Below are 13,792 nucleotides of genomic sequence, written 5' to 3'. Positions count from 1 at the left end.
GACCAAGAGAGGGGCAGTTTGAGAGATCCATGTATGAAAAGAACATGGGCGGTATGGACTAGGATATTTACACTCATGCACGCCTGAGGTCCCTCGTGGCACAAGATGAAGCCAGGGAGTAGGAAGAGAACCAGGGGTGAACCACAGGGGTCAGAAGCCTCTGTTTGTGCTCTTGCCTGGTGTCCTACAAATGTTTATGGCAGGCGTGCTTCCCAGAAGAACAGAATTTCCTAGTCACTGTCCTCAAAGAGGCCATGCTACAGGAAGAAAAGGAAAGAGTAAACATAATGAAATGCTTCTCTCTTATCATTATTTTAGTCAATTCACTATTCAATTGATTCAGTTTCAGAATCTTTTATGTGCCAATTGCTCAGCCAGACACTGGGAATATCAAAGTGAATAAGATGGGTCCTGGCCCCTAAGGCATCCCAGTTTCTCCCCTGTTTAAAACCTTTCAGTGGTTCCCATTGTCCTCAGGATAAAGTCCAAACTCTTTTTCTTATGGCATAAAGGTCCTCACCAACACAGCCTTACCTGCCTAGGTAGGTGAATCTCCCCCTTCTCCTTACTCCCCACTCTGCTCCAGCCACACTGAGCTTTTCCACCAAATAGCCTATACTTTCACATTTCTGGATCTGAAAATGTCCTCCCAGACACACCCCTATGTCCAACTTCCTATTTCCAATTTCCAAGTCTCAGCTTAAATATCACTCCCTCCAGGAAGCATATTTGACCCCCAAACCTGACCCCTGTGCTTATCCTACCATCATTATTATCACATGGTATTGTTGGCTATTGACTTGCCTCCATATTGAATTAGATCTTTGAGAATGGGAACTACATCCCATTGAGCTACACTTCACTTTTTAGGACACAGCCTGGTAGATAGGAGACAATCAATACAGATTTGTGTTTTAGGTTATTGCATGCTTATGGGTTAGCTAGGGAGCTTTCTTTTTATCTTTCAGGAAAGAAACCAGAGACAGACTCTCAAGCAGGCAGGGGGCGCTAGTGAGTGAGCTAGGCACAGAGTCCTGTGGAGAGAATTATGGTGTCATAGAGGCTTAGAATCTTGGCATTAGCAGGGAAGGGAACCCATCTGGTTCAGGAGGCTTTGGCTTCTGATAGTCATGGACTCACTAGGCTGCTGAGGAAGATCAATAATATCTACTGGAATCAGTCATGAGAAGTCAAGCATGGAAATTGTGAATTGAGAAGGGTGTGGCCAGACCAGGTAACACAGAGAAACCTTGTCTTTTGGGTCCTCTCTCCATGGCTTTTTCATGTGTTCATTCGTTCATTACGTATTTACCTACTGAGACCCATGAAATGCCATTCAGTGTGTTGGATGAGAGGATTCCAGGATTCATCCTATCTTTCAGGAAAAAGCTCCTGCTTCTATTTAAGAGGAAGACATGGGAGCCACTGGGGGTGGGCATAGTGAGAATGTCTGTGCTCGTGGAACTAACAGACCACAAAAGTGAGACAATTGGGGAAATAATAACCACTATAAAAATGTAATGGGAAGTACAGGGGATCCAAGAAAGCCTTTCAGGGAGATGGAGGCTTTGGGTTAAGGAAGCTTTCCTCGAGGACTGATGTGTAAGCAGATACTTCAGGTTTGAACGATATTCAGTGAGCATGTGGGGACAGAGACCCAGGAAGGGTGGTTTAAGCTGGGAAAGAGCACATTCAAATACCTGGAAAGAGGTGAGAAAATTCAGCAGGTGTCTGCTCTGAGCCAGTCTGGTGCCTGAGGGAACAGTGGTTGGACATGAGGCTGGGCCGGTGGGCAGAGGGAGAAGGTGCCTTGCCAGGGCCCTCCTGGTGGTTTGGGCTCTGTATCAATCCTCTCTGAATAGAGCAATAAGAGCTAGCAAGATGGCCCTGGCCTTGGACCACAAGTGTTTGACATGATTAGGCAGATTTCCTGAGGCAGGCTGTGCACAGCATGGTTGGGAAGGAAGGGAAATGGAGCTTGGAAAGAATATTTATTTATTTGTTTATTTATTTTTATTTATTTATTGAGATGGAGTCTCACTCTGTCACCCAGGCTGGAGTGCAGTGGTGAGGTCTCGGCTCACTGTAACTTCTACCTCCTGGATTCAAGCGATTCTCCTGCCTCAGCTTCCCAAGTAGCTGGTATTACAGGTGCACGCCACCACATCCAGCTAATTTTTGTATTTTCAGTAGAGATGGAGTTTTGCCATGTTGGCCAGGCTGGTCTCAAACTCCTGACCTCAAGTGATTCACCCGTCTCAGCCTCCCAAAGCACTGGGACAACAGGTGTGAGCCATTGTGCCCGGCCAAGGAGAGAATCTTAAGAAGAAACTCTTGCAGGAGGCAGAGGGGTCCAGAAGGCGGGTTTATTGGACAGGAGCCAGGGTTCTGAAAGTGGAGGATATAGATACTATTCACCAGGCAGAAGAAAGACAGTGGAGACAGCACTGGCTCAGAGGGGCAGGACCTGCATCCACAGGGGTGAGGTTGCAGAAGGACTTGATGTTGCCCTCCCTATGCTACAGTCAACAAGACTGGTTTCTAACCTGCTGTCCTTCTCTGATATTGCACAACCTCCACATTCAGGACCTATTCCCAGGATCTGACTATGGGGGACATGCTTGGAGTGGGGACGTTGGTGGGACTGGTGAGGCAAGCCCCTGGACCTGGGCTCCAGGTGCCTCTGATGCCTCTGCACCTCTGATCACTGGAATGAGAATTGCTTCTGTAGAAACAGCTCAGTCTGGACTCGTAAAGATGGACACTAACAAACTGGACTTCCAAGTGGTGATGAGACTCTGCACTTTGGTCAATTCAGGGCACTGACCTTCAGAGTAGAGAAAGGTAAACCAGAGACAAAAGACAGAAAGATAGAGACAGGATGAAAGACCAGAGAATGATAGAGAGGAAGAGAGGAAAAAAAATAGCAAAAGGCAAAAATAAACACAGAGAGGAACAACAGAAAATAAAAACAGAAGGGGCTCACTCCTCCCTCGTCCCTCTCAAAACCTAGTCTTAGGTCTGACACCTAAGGGAGCAGATTCAAACAACAAGGAGATACGGACAGATACTGGGCTCCCTGCATACCCCGGCACACCCAAATTCACCACAGTACAGCTGCAGGGGCACCCAAGTGTGTGCTTGTGTGTGCGTGTGGACACACCCACACACTTCCTGTCAAACAGCTTTGAACACTGCAAAGGTGGTAGAGAACATGGCCCTGTACTCTCTCACCTCTTCCCTATTTTTATACTGGTCTGTCTCCGCCTTATTTCCATTTTTGGTGTGCCTCTCCATTGCTCACCTCTCTCCTTCCTGTTCTCTCGGGCAAGTCAAGGCATCGCAGGGCCTGTATCTGCCACCTCAGCCTCTTTGCAGCTTCCTCTGACCTAGAAGGAGCAATGGGGTGACTTGTCCCCACCCCCATCCTTTAGGAGTCTTTGCTCCAGTGTCTTCCTCTTAAATGGAAGCAGGGGACTTTTCCTGAAAGATAGGATGAATCCAGGAATAACTGGCAGAGATAGAGTCATGACTGAATTAAAGCCAACATCCTAACCCAAGTCACTCTCCCCTTTTTAGGTGGGAACTGCCCTTGCCCCAGTTCAGGCTGCAGCCATATAGCCAGGGACTTAGGATCATGAAAGGTTTATACCAGGTGGCAGGGCCTTAAGAGATAACTCTTCCTTCCCAATCTTCTCTCACCCTAATGCTCTAGTTCAGGAGATTCAAACATAGGGGTCCTTATAAGAGGTAGCACTGTGCTCCCCTCCTTCCCAGAGAAAGTCTCAGGATTTCTCTGTGGGAAGGAGGCCCCTGGCATATGCCCGAGCCTTCTCAGGCATATGCCAGGGGCCTCCTTCCCGCAGAGAAACCCTGAGATGAGGCTCCAACGGTTCAGAAAGTGGAAGTGAGGAGAGTCTGGGCTGGGGCTGGGTCCAATGTGTAAGTCTGAAAGTTACTGTTTCTAGTGGGTAGCGCTGTCGGCCACACCTGGCTCAATGGGACCCAGTTTGTACACTATGAACTGGATTTAGGTGAATCCCCAGATAAAAAAGGGTTGAGTCTAAGAGCATGTCACCCATCATTCAGAATAGCCACAGCCCTGGGTCTTCTATAAAGTCACAAGGGTGATTCAGATAGCAAAGTAGGTCATCTGACAGGTGTCCTTTAGCAACCACCTGACTGGAGAATCCTGCACACCTTCAGGAGAGGATGATACAGATTTTTGTCCTACTGGGGTGGATTAGTCCATTTCCACACTGCTATAAAGATACTACCCAAGACTGGATAATTTATAAAGGAAAGAAGTTTAATCGATTCACAGTTCCACATGTCTGAGGAGGCCTCAGGAAACACAATCATGGCAGAAGGCAAAGGGGAAGGACTTTCTTCACATGGTGGTGTGAGAGAGAAGTAAGAACAGGGGAAATGTCAGATGCTTATAAAACCATCAGATTTTGTGAGGTACATACACAGAGCCAAACCATATCATGGGGTAACCCCCAGAAATTATTTTATTTTATTTTATTTTTTTACTTTATTTTATTTTTTGAGATGGAGTTTTGCTCTTCTTGCCAAGGCTGGAGTGCAATGGCACGATCTCATCTCACTGTAACCTCCACCTCCTGGGTTCAAGCGATTCTCCTGCCTCAGTCTCCCACGTATCTGGGATTACAGGCACCCGCCACCATGCCCATTTTTGTATTTTTTGTAGAGACAGGGTTTCACCATGTTGGCCGGGCTGGTTCTGAACTCCCGACCTCAGGTGATCCGCCTGCCTCGGCCTCCCAAAGTGCTGGGATTACAGACGTGAGCCACCGCGTCCGGCCCTCCCCCAGAAAGACTTTAATGTGAGGAGAGATTTGTAGCTACTGTCCCCAGGAGTCCCTCTATCTACAGGACACAAAAGAAGAGGACAAGACAAGAGATGTGGCTTTCTAAACATCAGGGAGAGTGTTTGGAGCAGGGCTGTGGGGAAGCAGCCTGACAGTAGGTCAGGATAGGATGGAGGGCAAGTAGGGAGCACCCAGCAGGAGAGAGAAGGCCAGGACAGAGGCTGGCCCCTACTAGGAGCTATTCACACTGGCTCTAACTGTAAAGACTCATGAGAAAGTTCAAGCAATCTCAATTTGTTAAACAGCCATCATCACAAACCTCAAGTTCTTCTCTCCATGTACCTATAATTATGCATGGACACATGCCTACATGCACTTACGTGCACACACACATACACACACACACTCTCACAGAGATATGGGCATGTGTGTGCTTAGTGGAAAGCCCACAGCAGTAACTGGCTCAGTTTAAAAAACAAGTTTGGGGGCTGGGACATTGGCTCACACCTGTAATCCCAGCACTTTGAGAGGCTGAGGTGGTCGGATCACCAGAGGTCAGGAGTTCGAGACCAGCCTGGCTAACATGGCAAAACCCCATCTCTACTAAAAATACAAAAATTTGCTGGGCATGGTGGTAGGCATCTGTAATCTCAGGTACTCCGGAGGCCGAGGCAGGAGAATGGCTTGAACCTGGGAGGCAGAGGTTGCAGTGAGCTGAGATCGCACCATTGCACTCCAGCCTGGGTGACAAGAGCGAAGCTCCATCTCAAAAAAAACAAAAACAAAAAACCACTAATTTGGGCCAGAGGCTTTTCTCACAATCCCAAGGATGCCAGAGGCTGGAAGGTGGTTGCCACCTCACCTCAGCAGTTGTCACTCCAAATCCCACACCCATCCTCCCCTACCAGTGACAGGGCTCTGACAGGCCTGGCACCTCCCTGACATGGGTTTGTGGCTTTGTGAGCTGAGTCCCCAGAGGGGGTACAGGCTCATTTCCCCTGCTTTTACATTTCCTTGAGGAGGCTAGATAACAACCTGCTCACTGTCTGCTGTTTCCTGGCCACTTCTAGACTCTCTATTCTGCTCTGGGACCACAACCGTGGCGTTCATCCTCTCATCATGTGCCATAGGAGGGACCAGGGCGGAAACCATTAGGGGCTTCTCCAGGGGCTGCGTACCTGTGCTGAGGCCCAGGGATGTTCCCAGGAGAGCTTGGACTTCCTGGGAGGAGGAAGGTGGGTAGATAGAAGTAAAGCAAGAGTTGTTTGGATTTTCTCTATACCTGGAAGAATCAGGAAATTATAAAACTGCTGAGTGTTTGAGTTTGAGGACACCTACCAGGTCCAGTTCCCCCTTCCTCACCCCCACGACTGCCCCTTTATAGAGGAAGAGGTACAAGCCCAGAGATATGAAGAGAACTGCACAATCCCTTAGGCTTGGGAGTTGCAGAACCAGGCCTGGAACTCAAGTCCTGCCATGCCAAGAGCACTGTACTTTTCATTTCATCTTGCTATAACCACCACAGTGCTCCGTGCTTGGGACAAGATGGTACATTCAGGAAGCGTGTGACAGTTGGTCACTCTAAGTGCAAGAGTCTCATTGCACCTGGGTCCATGGGTGCCACATTAGAGACAAGAACAAGCACATGCTCTGGAGTGGGATAGAACTTGGCTTGAATCACTTACAAGCAACTGAGGTGGATTTTTGAACTTCAGTGGTCCTCATATGATGTGAAGTGGACTAAAAATGTCTACCTCAGGCTGGTAGCCGTTATAACATTAGCTGATGTTTGTGAAGTGCCTGACACTTGACTCAGGATCTGGAGACTGAGGGTCAAACTGTTTGCTCATTAGCTAAGGGACCTTATTCACATTGCTTACATATTCTGGTCTTTTGATTCTTTATCTGACAAATCACTACCTAGTAAGAAACAAACACACTGGCATATGCAAAGGTAGAATTATGGGGCTGGCTGGCCTCTCTGAGGGATCCAGCTCTGCTTTCTCAACCCTGGTCTGAGTCATTATCCTGAAGATGGATGTATGTGGGTGTCAAGAAAGGAGGAAATGAAAGCAGGCACCCAGATTTCCTTCTGATGAGAATATTCTTTTCTTTTTCTAGTACCTCCAAGTGTTCAGAAGATGTGTGACCAGCCAAAACACAGTCAATGCTGCCCAGCAAAAGGCAATCAATGCTGCCCACCAAAGCAGAACCAGTGCTGCCAGTCAAAAGGCAATCAATGCTGCCCGCCAAAACAGAACCAGTGCTGCCAGCCAAAAGGCAGTCAATGCTGCCCACCAAAACACAATCACTGCTGCCAGCCAAAACCCCCATGCTGCATTCAGGCCAGGTGCTGTGGCTTGGAGACCAAGCCTGAAGTCTCACCCCTTAACATGGAGTCTGAGCCCAATTCACCGCAAACTCAGGACAAGGACTCTCAAACCCAGCAGCAGCCCCATAGCCCACACAATGAGTCTAAGCCAAGCAAATGACAGCAGAGGTCAAACAAAGAAGAAGTCCCTGGGGCCATGCCTTTCGCTTTATAGGGTGGGGGATTACTGAGAGTCAGGCTAGACCTGTGTTTAGAGAAGCAGTTTTCACAGTGACTACCATTTCCACCCAATGAGAGGCTCCTATTTCCCATCATAGCTCCCTACCCTAGGGAGGCCTCCATCTGGAAATGGGAGGATGAAGAGGCTAGAATCATCTTTCCTAGTGATCCTGACATTTAGACAGCACAGAAATAAAGAGCAATAAAAAGAACATTGCCTCCCTTTGTTCCTTTACTTACCTGTGAAACCATCTCACCAGCCTGGCCTAGAGCCCAAGAAAATATTATGGGCATGTTCTGGAGGTCCAAGGAGCAAGAACTAGCATCCTGAAGAACAAAACCTCTGCTGAGCTGCAGTGTAGTTGACTGACTCATCTTGGTTTTAAAATGAAAGTCCTGTATTCCAGGAACCCCTTCAGTCCTTATTAAAGAAAAAAAAAAAAAAAGATTATTGGCCACTCAAAGTGCAAGAATCCTAATTCCTCTGGGTCCCTGGGTACCACATTGTACTCCAGACCAAGCAAAAATATGTAAGTCCCTTGGAGTGATTCCACCCCCGCATCCAGAGATTTTAGATGGAGGTAGAGTCCCCAGGACTCAGCAAAGCACAGTGGCTGGCGGCAAAGAGCGAAATGTTCCAGGATCAGCACTGGCTCCTCAGTCACAGAGTAGCAATCTTAAAGCAAGTGGTTCAGTGTCTCTGAGGCTCTATTTCCTCATGTGTAAAATGAAGACAATGGTACTTCCCTCAAAGATTTTTTTATGAGAATTAAAAGGGATAATTCATTTAAAGTGCCCGACATAGGGTCCGACACCGAGTGGCTATTCAGTGTGCATAGTTTTCAAACTCCTCTCAGCCACAAGGCCCTATTTCCCTCTAAAGAAGACATCATCCTCCAATAATTTGTCCCCAAGCACACCCCCACTAGTCCAGGTAGACAGGTAGAAATAGAGAAATCAGCCTCATTAAGCACACTTGTCAACTTCCATTTTTACTGCTTTTTGATGTGTAATTAACATACCACTTTTAAAATTTTTCGAGTGCACTTCTGTACTCTCTCTCTCATACTTCTCCCTGTCCACCAATCCCCAGAAAACTACTGGTCTACTTTTGTCCCTTCAAATTAGTGTTTTCAAGAATTTTATCTAATCACACAGTAGGTTTGTTTTTTTATGCTGAGAATTTATTATTTCAAAGCAGGTCTTCCCCTACCCACTAAACACTGCATATAAGAAGCAGCTCAAAACTGCAGTTTCTATTTTGGTACCATCTAGGGTCTATGAAAGTCGTTTTCAATTACTTGGAATTTCAAAATAGAGATTCCCTAGCAACAATGCACCTGTGGCACACAAAATATTCCTGCACTTTGTTTAGTTTGTGGGAGAAATCGGAAGAATTTCATAGTCCTACAAAGGTTATGTTGGAAGCAGTTTATTTTCCCCTCTAGGAGGGCAGGCAGCCATCTCTCCAAAGTTTTTGTGAATGCTAAGATTCAGATTTCAGAATGTAAACAGATTTTCACGAAGCATCTAAAATGGGCCACTCTATTTCTATTCTGGGTCATGGCAACTCTGAGTTATTTTGTATTCCCACACTGCAAAGGGCAAAACCCCATTCCTTGCATGTAAACTTTCAGGAGAAGTGATGCAGCACAATTTAGGAGTTTCTTGAAGTAGCTAGCCACCTGCAAGTTCAGGTCATTCCAAGAATCTGGCCAGATGAGAGAAATCTTGAGATCTTGGGCTCCTGAAGGCTTCCACGTGCCCCATCCAGCTGGTCCTGGGGGATTTGTGGTTGCTACAGTAGTTGGAGGGTTGCTACTCTTCGCAGCCTGGGTGGTGGGTGCCCTGCTCTGCACCCTGGGAGCCTCCACTGGCTGTCATGCTCCAGGGACTACTGGGGTTCCAAGGTGAGACCTCTACCCTCCCATGGCACCAGCCTCCAATTTGGCATCGCCCCCCAACTCATCGGTGGAAGTCAGTGAGAGTCCTGCTACACTGGGCCTCACCACCATCCCCAGGCCCAATGCGGCTGGGCAAGATCTTGGCAGAGCTGGGGCTTTGGGATCTGCACCCTGTGCAAGGACAGCCGAGATGAGCTGATTCACCCGCCTTTCCCTTGCTGGGGTCTGGAGAAGCCAGCGGTAATTACCCAACCCTCTGTGAAAGGCAAGGCTATGGGTCTGCAGGAATAGTGGGAAGACCCTGCCCAGCCTGGAGACTCCAACCTTCATCCCCGCCCCTTGCCCTACCCCAGTCCCACTCCGTGTCCTCTTCCTGAGTCTCCAGGCAGCTCTCTGAGTTGGCCACCCTTCGCGGGATGCTCTGGCATCAAGTCAAGTCCCTCCTCTGCCACTTCCCAGCCCAAACCACTGTGCATTCTTTTATGCCTGGCCCCTTTCACTCAGCTAAGTTAGACTGAGATTCAAACATGTTTTTGCATGTATCCACTGTTCATTCTTTTTCATTGCTGAGTAGCAAATACCCTCATTATTGTGAATATGTTGCTTTTGTTTATCAACTAATCCTTTGATGGGCATTTGGGTTGTTTCCAATTTGAGGCTATTACAAATAAAACTGCTATGAACATTCATGCACAAATCTTTCTATGAACATATGCTTTCATTTCACTTCAGTAAAGACCTAAGAGGAAAATGACTGTGTTATATAATAGGTGTATGTTTTACTTCTTAAGAACCTGCCCACCTGTTTCCCAAAATGGTTCTACCATTTTACATTCCCGTGAGAAGTGTATGGCAGCTCCAGTTGTTGCATAGCCTTGCTGATTATTTGTATGCTCACTTTTTTTAGTTCTAGAGTTGCAGACATTTTAATAAATATGCAGTGCTGCTTCATTGTGGCTTTAATGTGCATTTTCTTAATGGCTAATGATACGGAGCATCTCTCCTTGAGCTCTTCTGCCTTCATATATCTTCTTTGGTGAATTTTCTGTCCAAATATTTCCTCCATTTTTTTACTATTTAGAGCTATTTGGAATTTTATTACAGGATTTTAAGGGGATGTGTATATACATATGTATATGTGTGTATGTATATGTGTATATATATATATACACATATGTATGTGTGTGTATGTACACATGTATGTATGTATATATCTGTGTGTATGTATGCATATATGTATATATGTATATTCTTGATACAACTGTCTTGTCAAATAAATGATTTAACATATTTTCTCCAGACTGTGGCTTATCATTTTATTCTCTTAAAAAAATTTTTTTAATAGCAGAAATTCTTAATTTTGATAAAGTCCAGTTAGTTGTTTTCTTATTATTTTGTTTTATTTGTCATACCCAAGACATCTTTGCCTGATTCTAGGGCACAAAGATTTTCTCCTATATTTTCTTCTAGAAGTTAATTTTTGTCCAGGCATACCTTGGAAATATTGCCGGTTCAGTTCCAGACTGCCACAGTAAAGTGAGTCACATATTTTTTTACTTCCCAGTGCATATAAAAGTTATGTTTACACTATACTATAGCTTATTAAATGCACAATAACATTATGTCTAAAAACAATGTACATACCTGAGTTAAAAATACTTTATTGCTGAAACATGATAATCATCAGAGCCTTCAGCAATTGGTAATCTTTTTGATGGTAGAGGATCTTGCCTTGATGTTGATAGCTGCTGACTGGAGTGGCTGGTACAGTTCCTACTTTTTTTTTTTTTTTTGAGACAGAGTCCCGCTCTGTTGCCCAGACTAGAGTGCAGTGGTGTGATCTGGGCTCACTTCAACCTCTGCCTCCTAGGTTCAAGCGATTCTCAAGGTACACTTTTTTGCGATAAGACAACAATCAAGCTTGCTGCATCAATTGACTCTTCCTTTCATGGAAAATTTCTCTTTAGCATGTGATGCTGTTTGATAGCATTTTCCCACAGTAGAACTTCTTTCAAAATTCGAGTCAACCATCTAAAAACCTGTCACTCCTCTATCAACTAAGCTTACGGTATATTCTAAATTCTATGTTGTCATTGCAACGATGTTCACAGCATCTTCACCAGGAGTAGATTCCATCTCAAGAAACCAATTTCTTTGCTCATCCATAAGAAGCAACAACTCATCTGTTCAAGTTTTATCATATGATTGCAGCAATTCAATCACATCTTCAAACTCCACTTATAATTCTGGTGCTCTTGCTATTTCTAACACACCTGTGGTTACTTCTGCCACTGAAGTCTTGAATCCATCCAAAGTCATCCATGAGGGTTGGAGTCAACTTCTTCCAAACTTCCCTTTAGTGTGGATATTTTTACCTCCTCCTATGAATCACAAATATTCTTAATGGCATCTAGAATGGTGAATTCTTTCCAGGGAGTTTCAGTTTACTTTGTCCATCAGAGGAATCACTATTTAAAGCATCTATGGCAGCTATAGCCTTACAAAATGTATTTCTTAAATAATAAGACTTGAAGGTGGAAATTACTTCTTGATCTGTGGGCTGCAGAATCAACATTGTGTTAGCAGGCATGAAAACATCAATGTCCTTTATATCTCTATCAGAGCTCTTGGGTGACTAGGTACATTTGTCAATAAGCAGTAATTTTTCAAAAGGAATCTTTTGTTCTGAGCAGTAGGTTTCAACAGTGGGCTTAAAATATTCAGTAAACCATGCTATAAACAGATTTTCTGTGAACCAGGCTTTGTTGCTCTATTTATAAAGCACAGGAATAATAGATTTAGCATAATTCTTAAGGGCTTTAGGATTTTGGGAATGATAAATGAGCATTGACCTCAAAGTCATCAGTGGTATTAACCCCTAACCAGAGGGTCAGTCTATTCTTTGAAGCTTTGAAGCCAGACATTGACTTCTCCTCCCTAGCTATGAAGTCCTAGATAGTATCTTCTTCCAATAGAAGGTTGTTTCATCTACACTGAAAATCAGTTGTTTAGAGTAGCCACCTTCATGAACTATCTTAGCTAGTCCTTCTGGATAACTTGCTGCAGCTTCTACATCAGCACTTGCTGCTTCCCCTTGCATTTTTATGTTATGGAGCAGACTTCTTTCCTCAACACCATGAACTAACCTCTGCCAGCTTCAAACTTTTCTTCTGCAGTTTCCTCATCTCTTTCAGCATTCATAGAATTAAAGAGAGAGTTAATTCTATGGATTGCTGTGGATTAGGCTTCAGCTTAAGGGAATTACGTGGCTGCTTAGATCTATCCAGACCACTAAAACTTTCTTCATATCAGCAATAAGGCTGCTTTGCTTTCTTATCATTCATGTGTTCACTAGAGTGGCAGTTTCAATTTCCCTCAAGAACTTTTATTTTGCATTCACAACTTGGTTGTTCAGCATGAGTCCTATCATTTGGCCTATCTCAACTTTTGACATGTCTTCCTTACTAAGCTTAGCCATTTTTAGCTTTGGGTTTAAAATAAGAGACATGTGACTCTTCCTTTTACTTGAACACTTAGAGGCCATTGTGGGGTTATTAATTGGCCTAATTTTAATAGTGTTGTGTCTCAGAGATTAGGAAGGCCCAATGAGAGGTAGATAAATGGGGGAATGGCTGGTTGGTCTAGTAGTAAGAACACACACAATATTTATCAATTAAATTTGTCATCCATCGTCTATGGGCACAGTTCATGGTGCCCCAAAACAAATGCAATAGTAACATCAAAGATCAACAGTCACAGATCACCATAACAAATATAATAATAATTTTAAAGGTTTGAAATATTGCAAGAATTACCAAAATTTGACAGAGAGACATGAAATGAACACTTGCTGTTGGAAAAATGCTACCAATAGAATTACTGGACATAGGGTTGCCATATAACTTCAAACTGTAAAAAATTACAATATCTGAAAAGTGCAATAAAATGGCGTATGCTTATTTACGGTGGAAGGTATGAACAAAGGTTCATTGTTTGTTTGTTTGTTTGTTTGTTTGTTTGTTTGTTTGTTTGTTTTGCTGGGGGAGAGGCAGAGGGAAGCATAGGGATATCCCATTGTTTTATCACTATTTATTAGAGACTGTCCTTTCTCCAGCCTTTGCATTTTGTCAAAAATCACTGCCATGTCATATTTGTTTAACTCTTTTACATTGATCTATTTGCCTGTCTTGACACTAATGTCTTATTTACTGTAGCCTTATGCTAAGTGTTGAAGTCAGGTAATATGTCCTCTAATTTAGTTGTTTATCAAAGTTGTTTTAGCTATTCTAAGTTCTTTGCACTTTCATATTAATTTTAGACTAAACCTGTCAATTTCTAAAACTAAATGCTGGGATTTTTTAAATCTATGGATTATATTTTGGGGATGGAAATGAACATCTTAACCATATTGAGTATTTTGATTGGTGAACATGGATTATCTCTCCATTTATTTACGTCGTCTTTAATTTTTTAAAGTTTTATGGTTTTTGGTGAATAATTTG

General features: G+C 44.2%; 1 protein-coding gene across 2 annotated transcripts; it reads left to right on the top strand.

Annotated features, from left to right (window-relative positions):
* The first annotated feature begins 1,077 nt into the window (after window positions 1–1,077).
* Window positions 1,078–7,598, top strand: SMCP (sperm mitochondria associated cysteine rich protein). 2 transcript variants are annotated; one of them, XM_055359469.1, is made up of 3 exons: window positions 1,078–1,234; window positions 5,906–6,070; window positions 6,957–7,598. In XM_055359469.1, the coding sequence occupies exon 3, from the start codon at window positions 6,977–6,979 to the stop codon at window positions 7,325–7,327; it is 351 nt and encodes a 116-aa protein (XP_055215444.1). In that variant the 5' UTR covers window positions 1,078–1,234; window positions 5,906–6,070; window positions 6,957–6,976; the 3' UTR covers window positions 7,328–7,598. The 2 variants fall into 2 exon arrangements, with proteins under 2 accessions (XP_055215444.1, XP_004026748.2); XM_004026699.3 differs by lacking the exon at window positions 5,906–6,070.
* The last annotated feature ends 6,194 nt before the right edge of the window (window positions 7,599–13,792 follow it).

The sequence above is a fragment of the Gorilla gorilla genome, chromosome 1, assembly GCF_029281585.2.
Source record: "Gorilla gorilla gorilla isolate KB3781 chromosome 1, NHGRI_mGorGor1-v2.1_pri, whole genome shotgun sequence".
Classification (NCBI taxonomy): Eukaryota; Metazoa; Chordata; class Mammalia; order Primates; family Hominidae; genus Gorilla; species Gorilla gorilla.
Note: the sequence above shows the minus strand (reverse complement) of the source record. Positions and strands in the feature narration are given on the sequence as shown.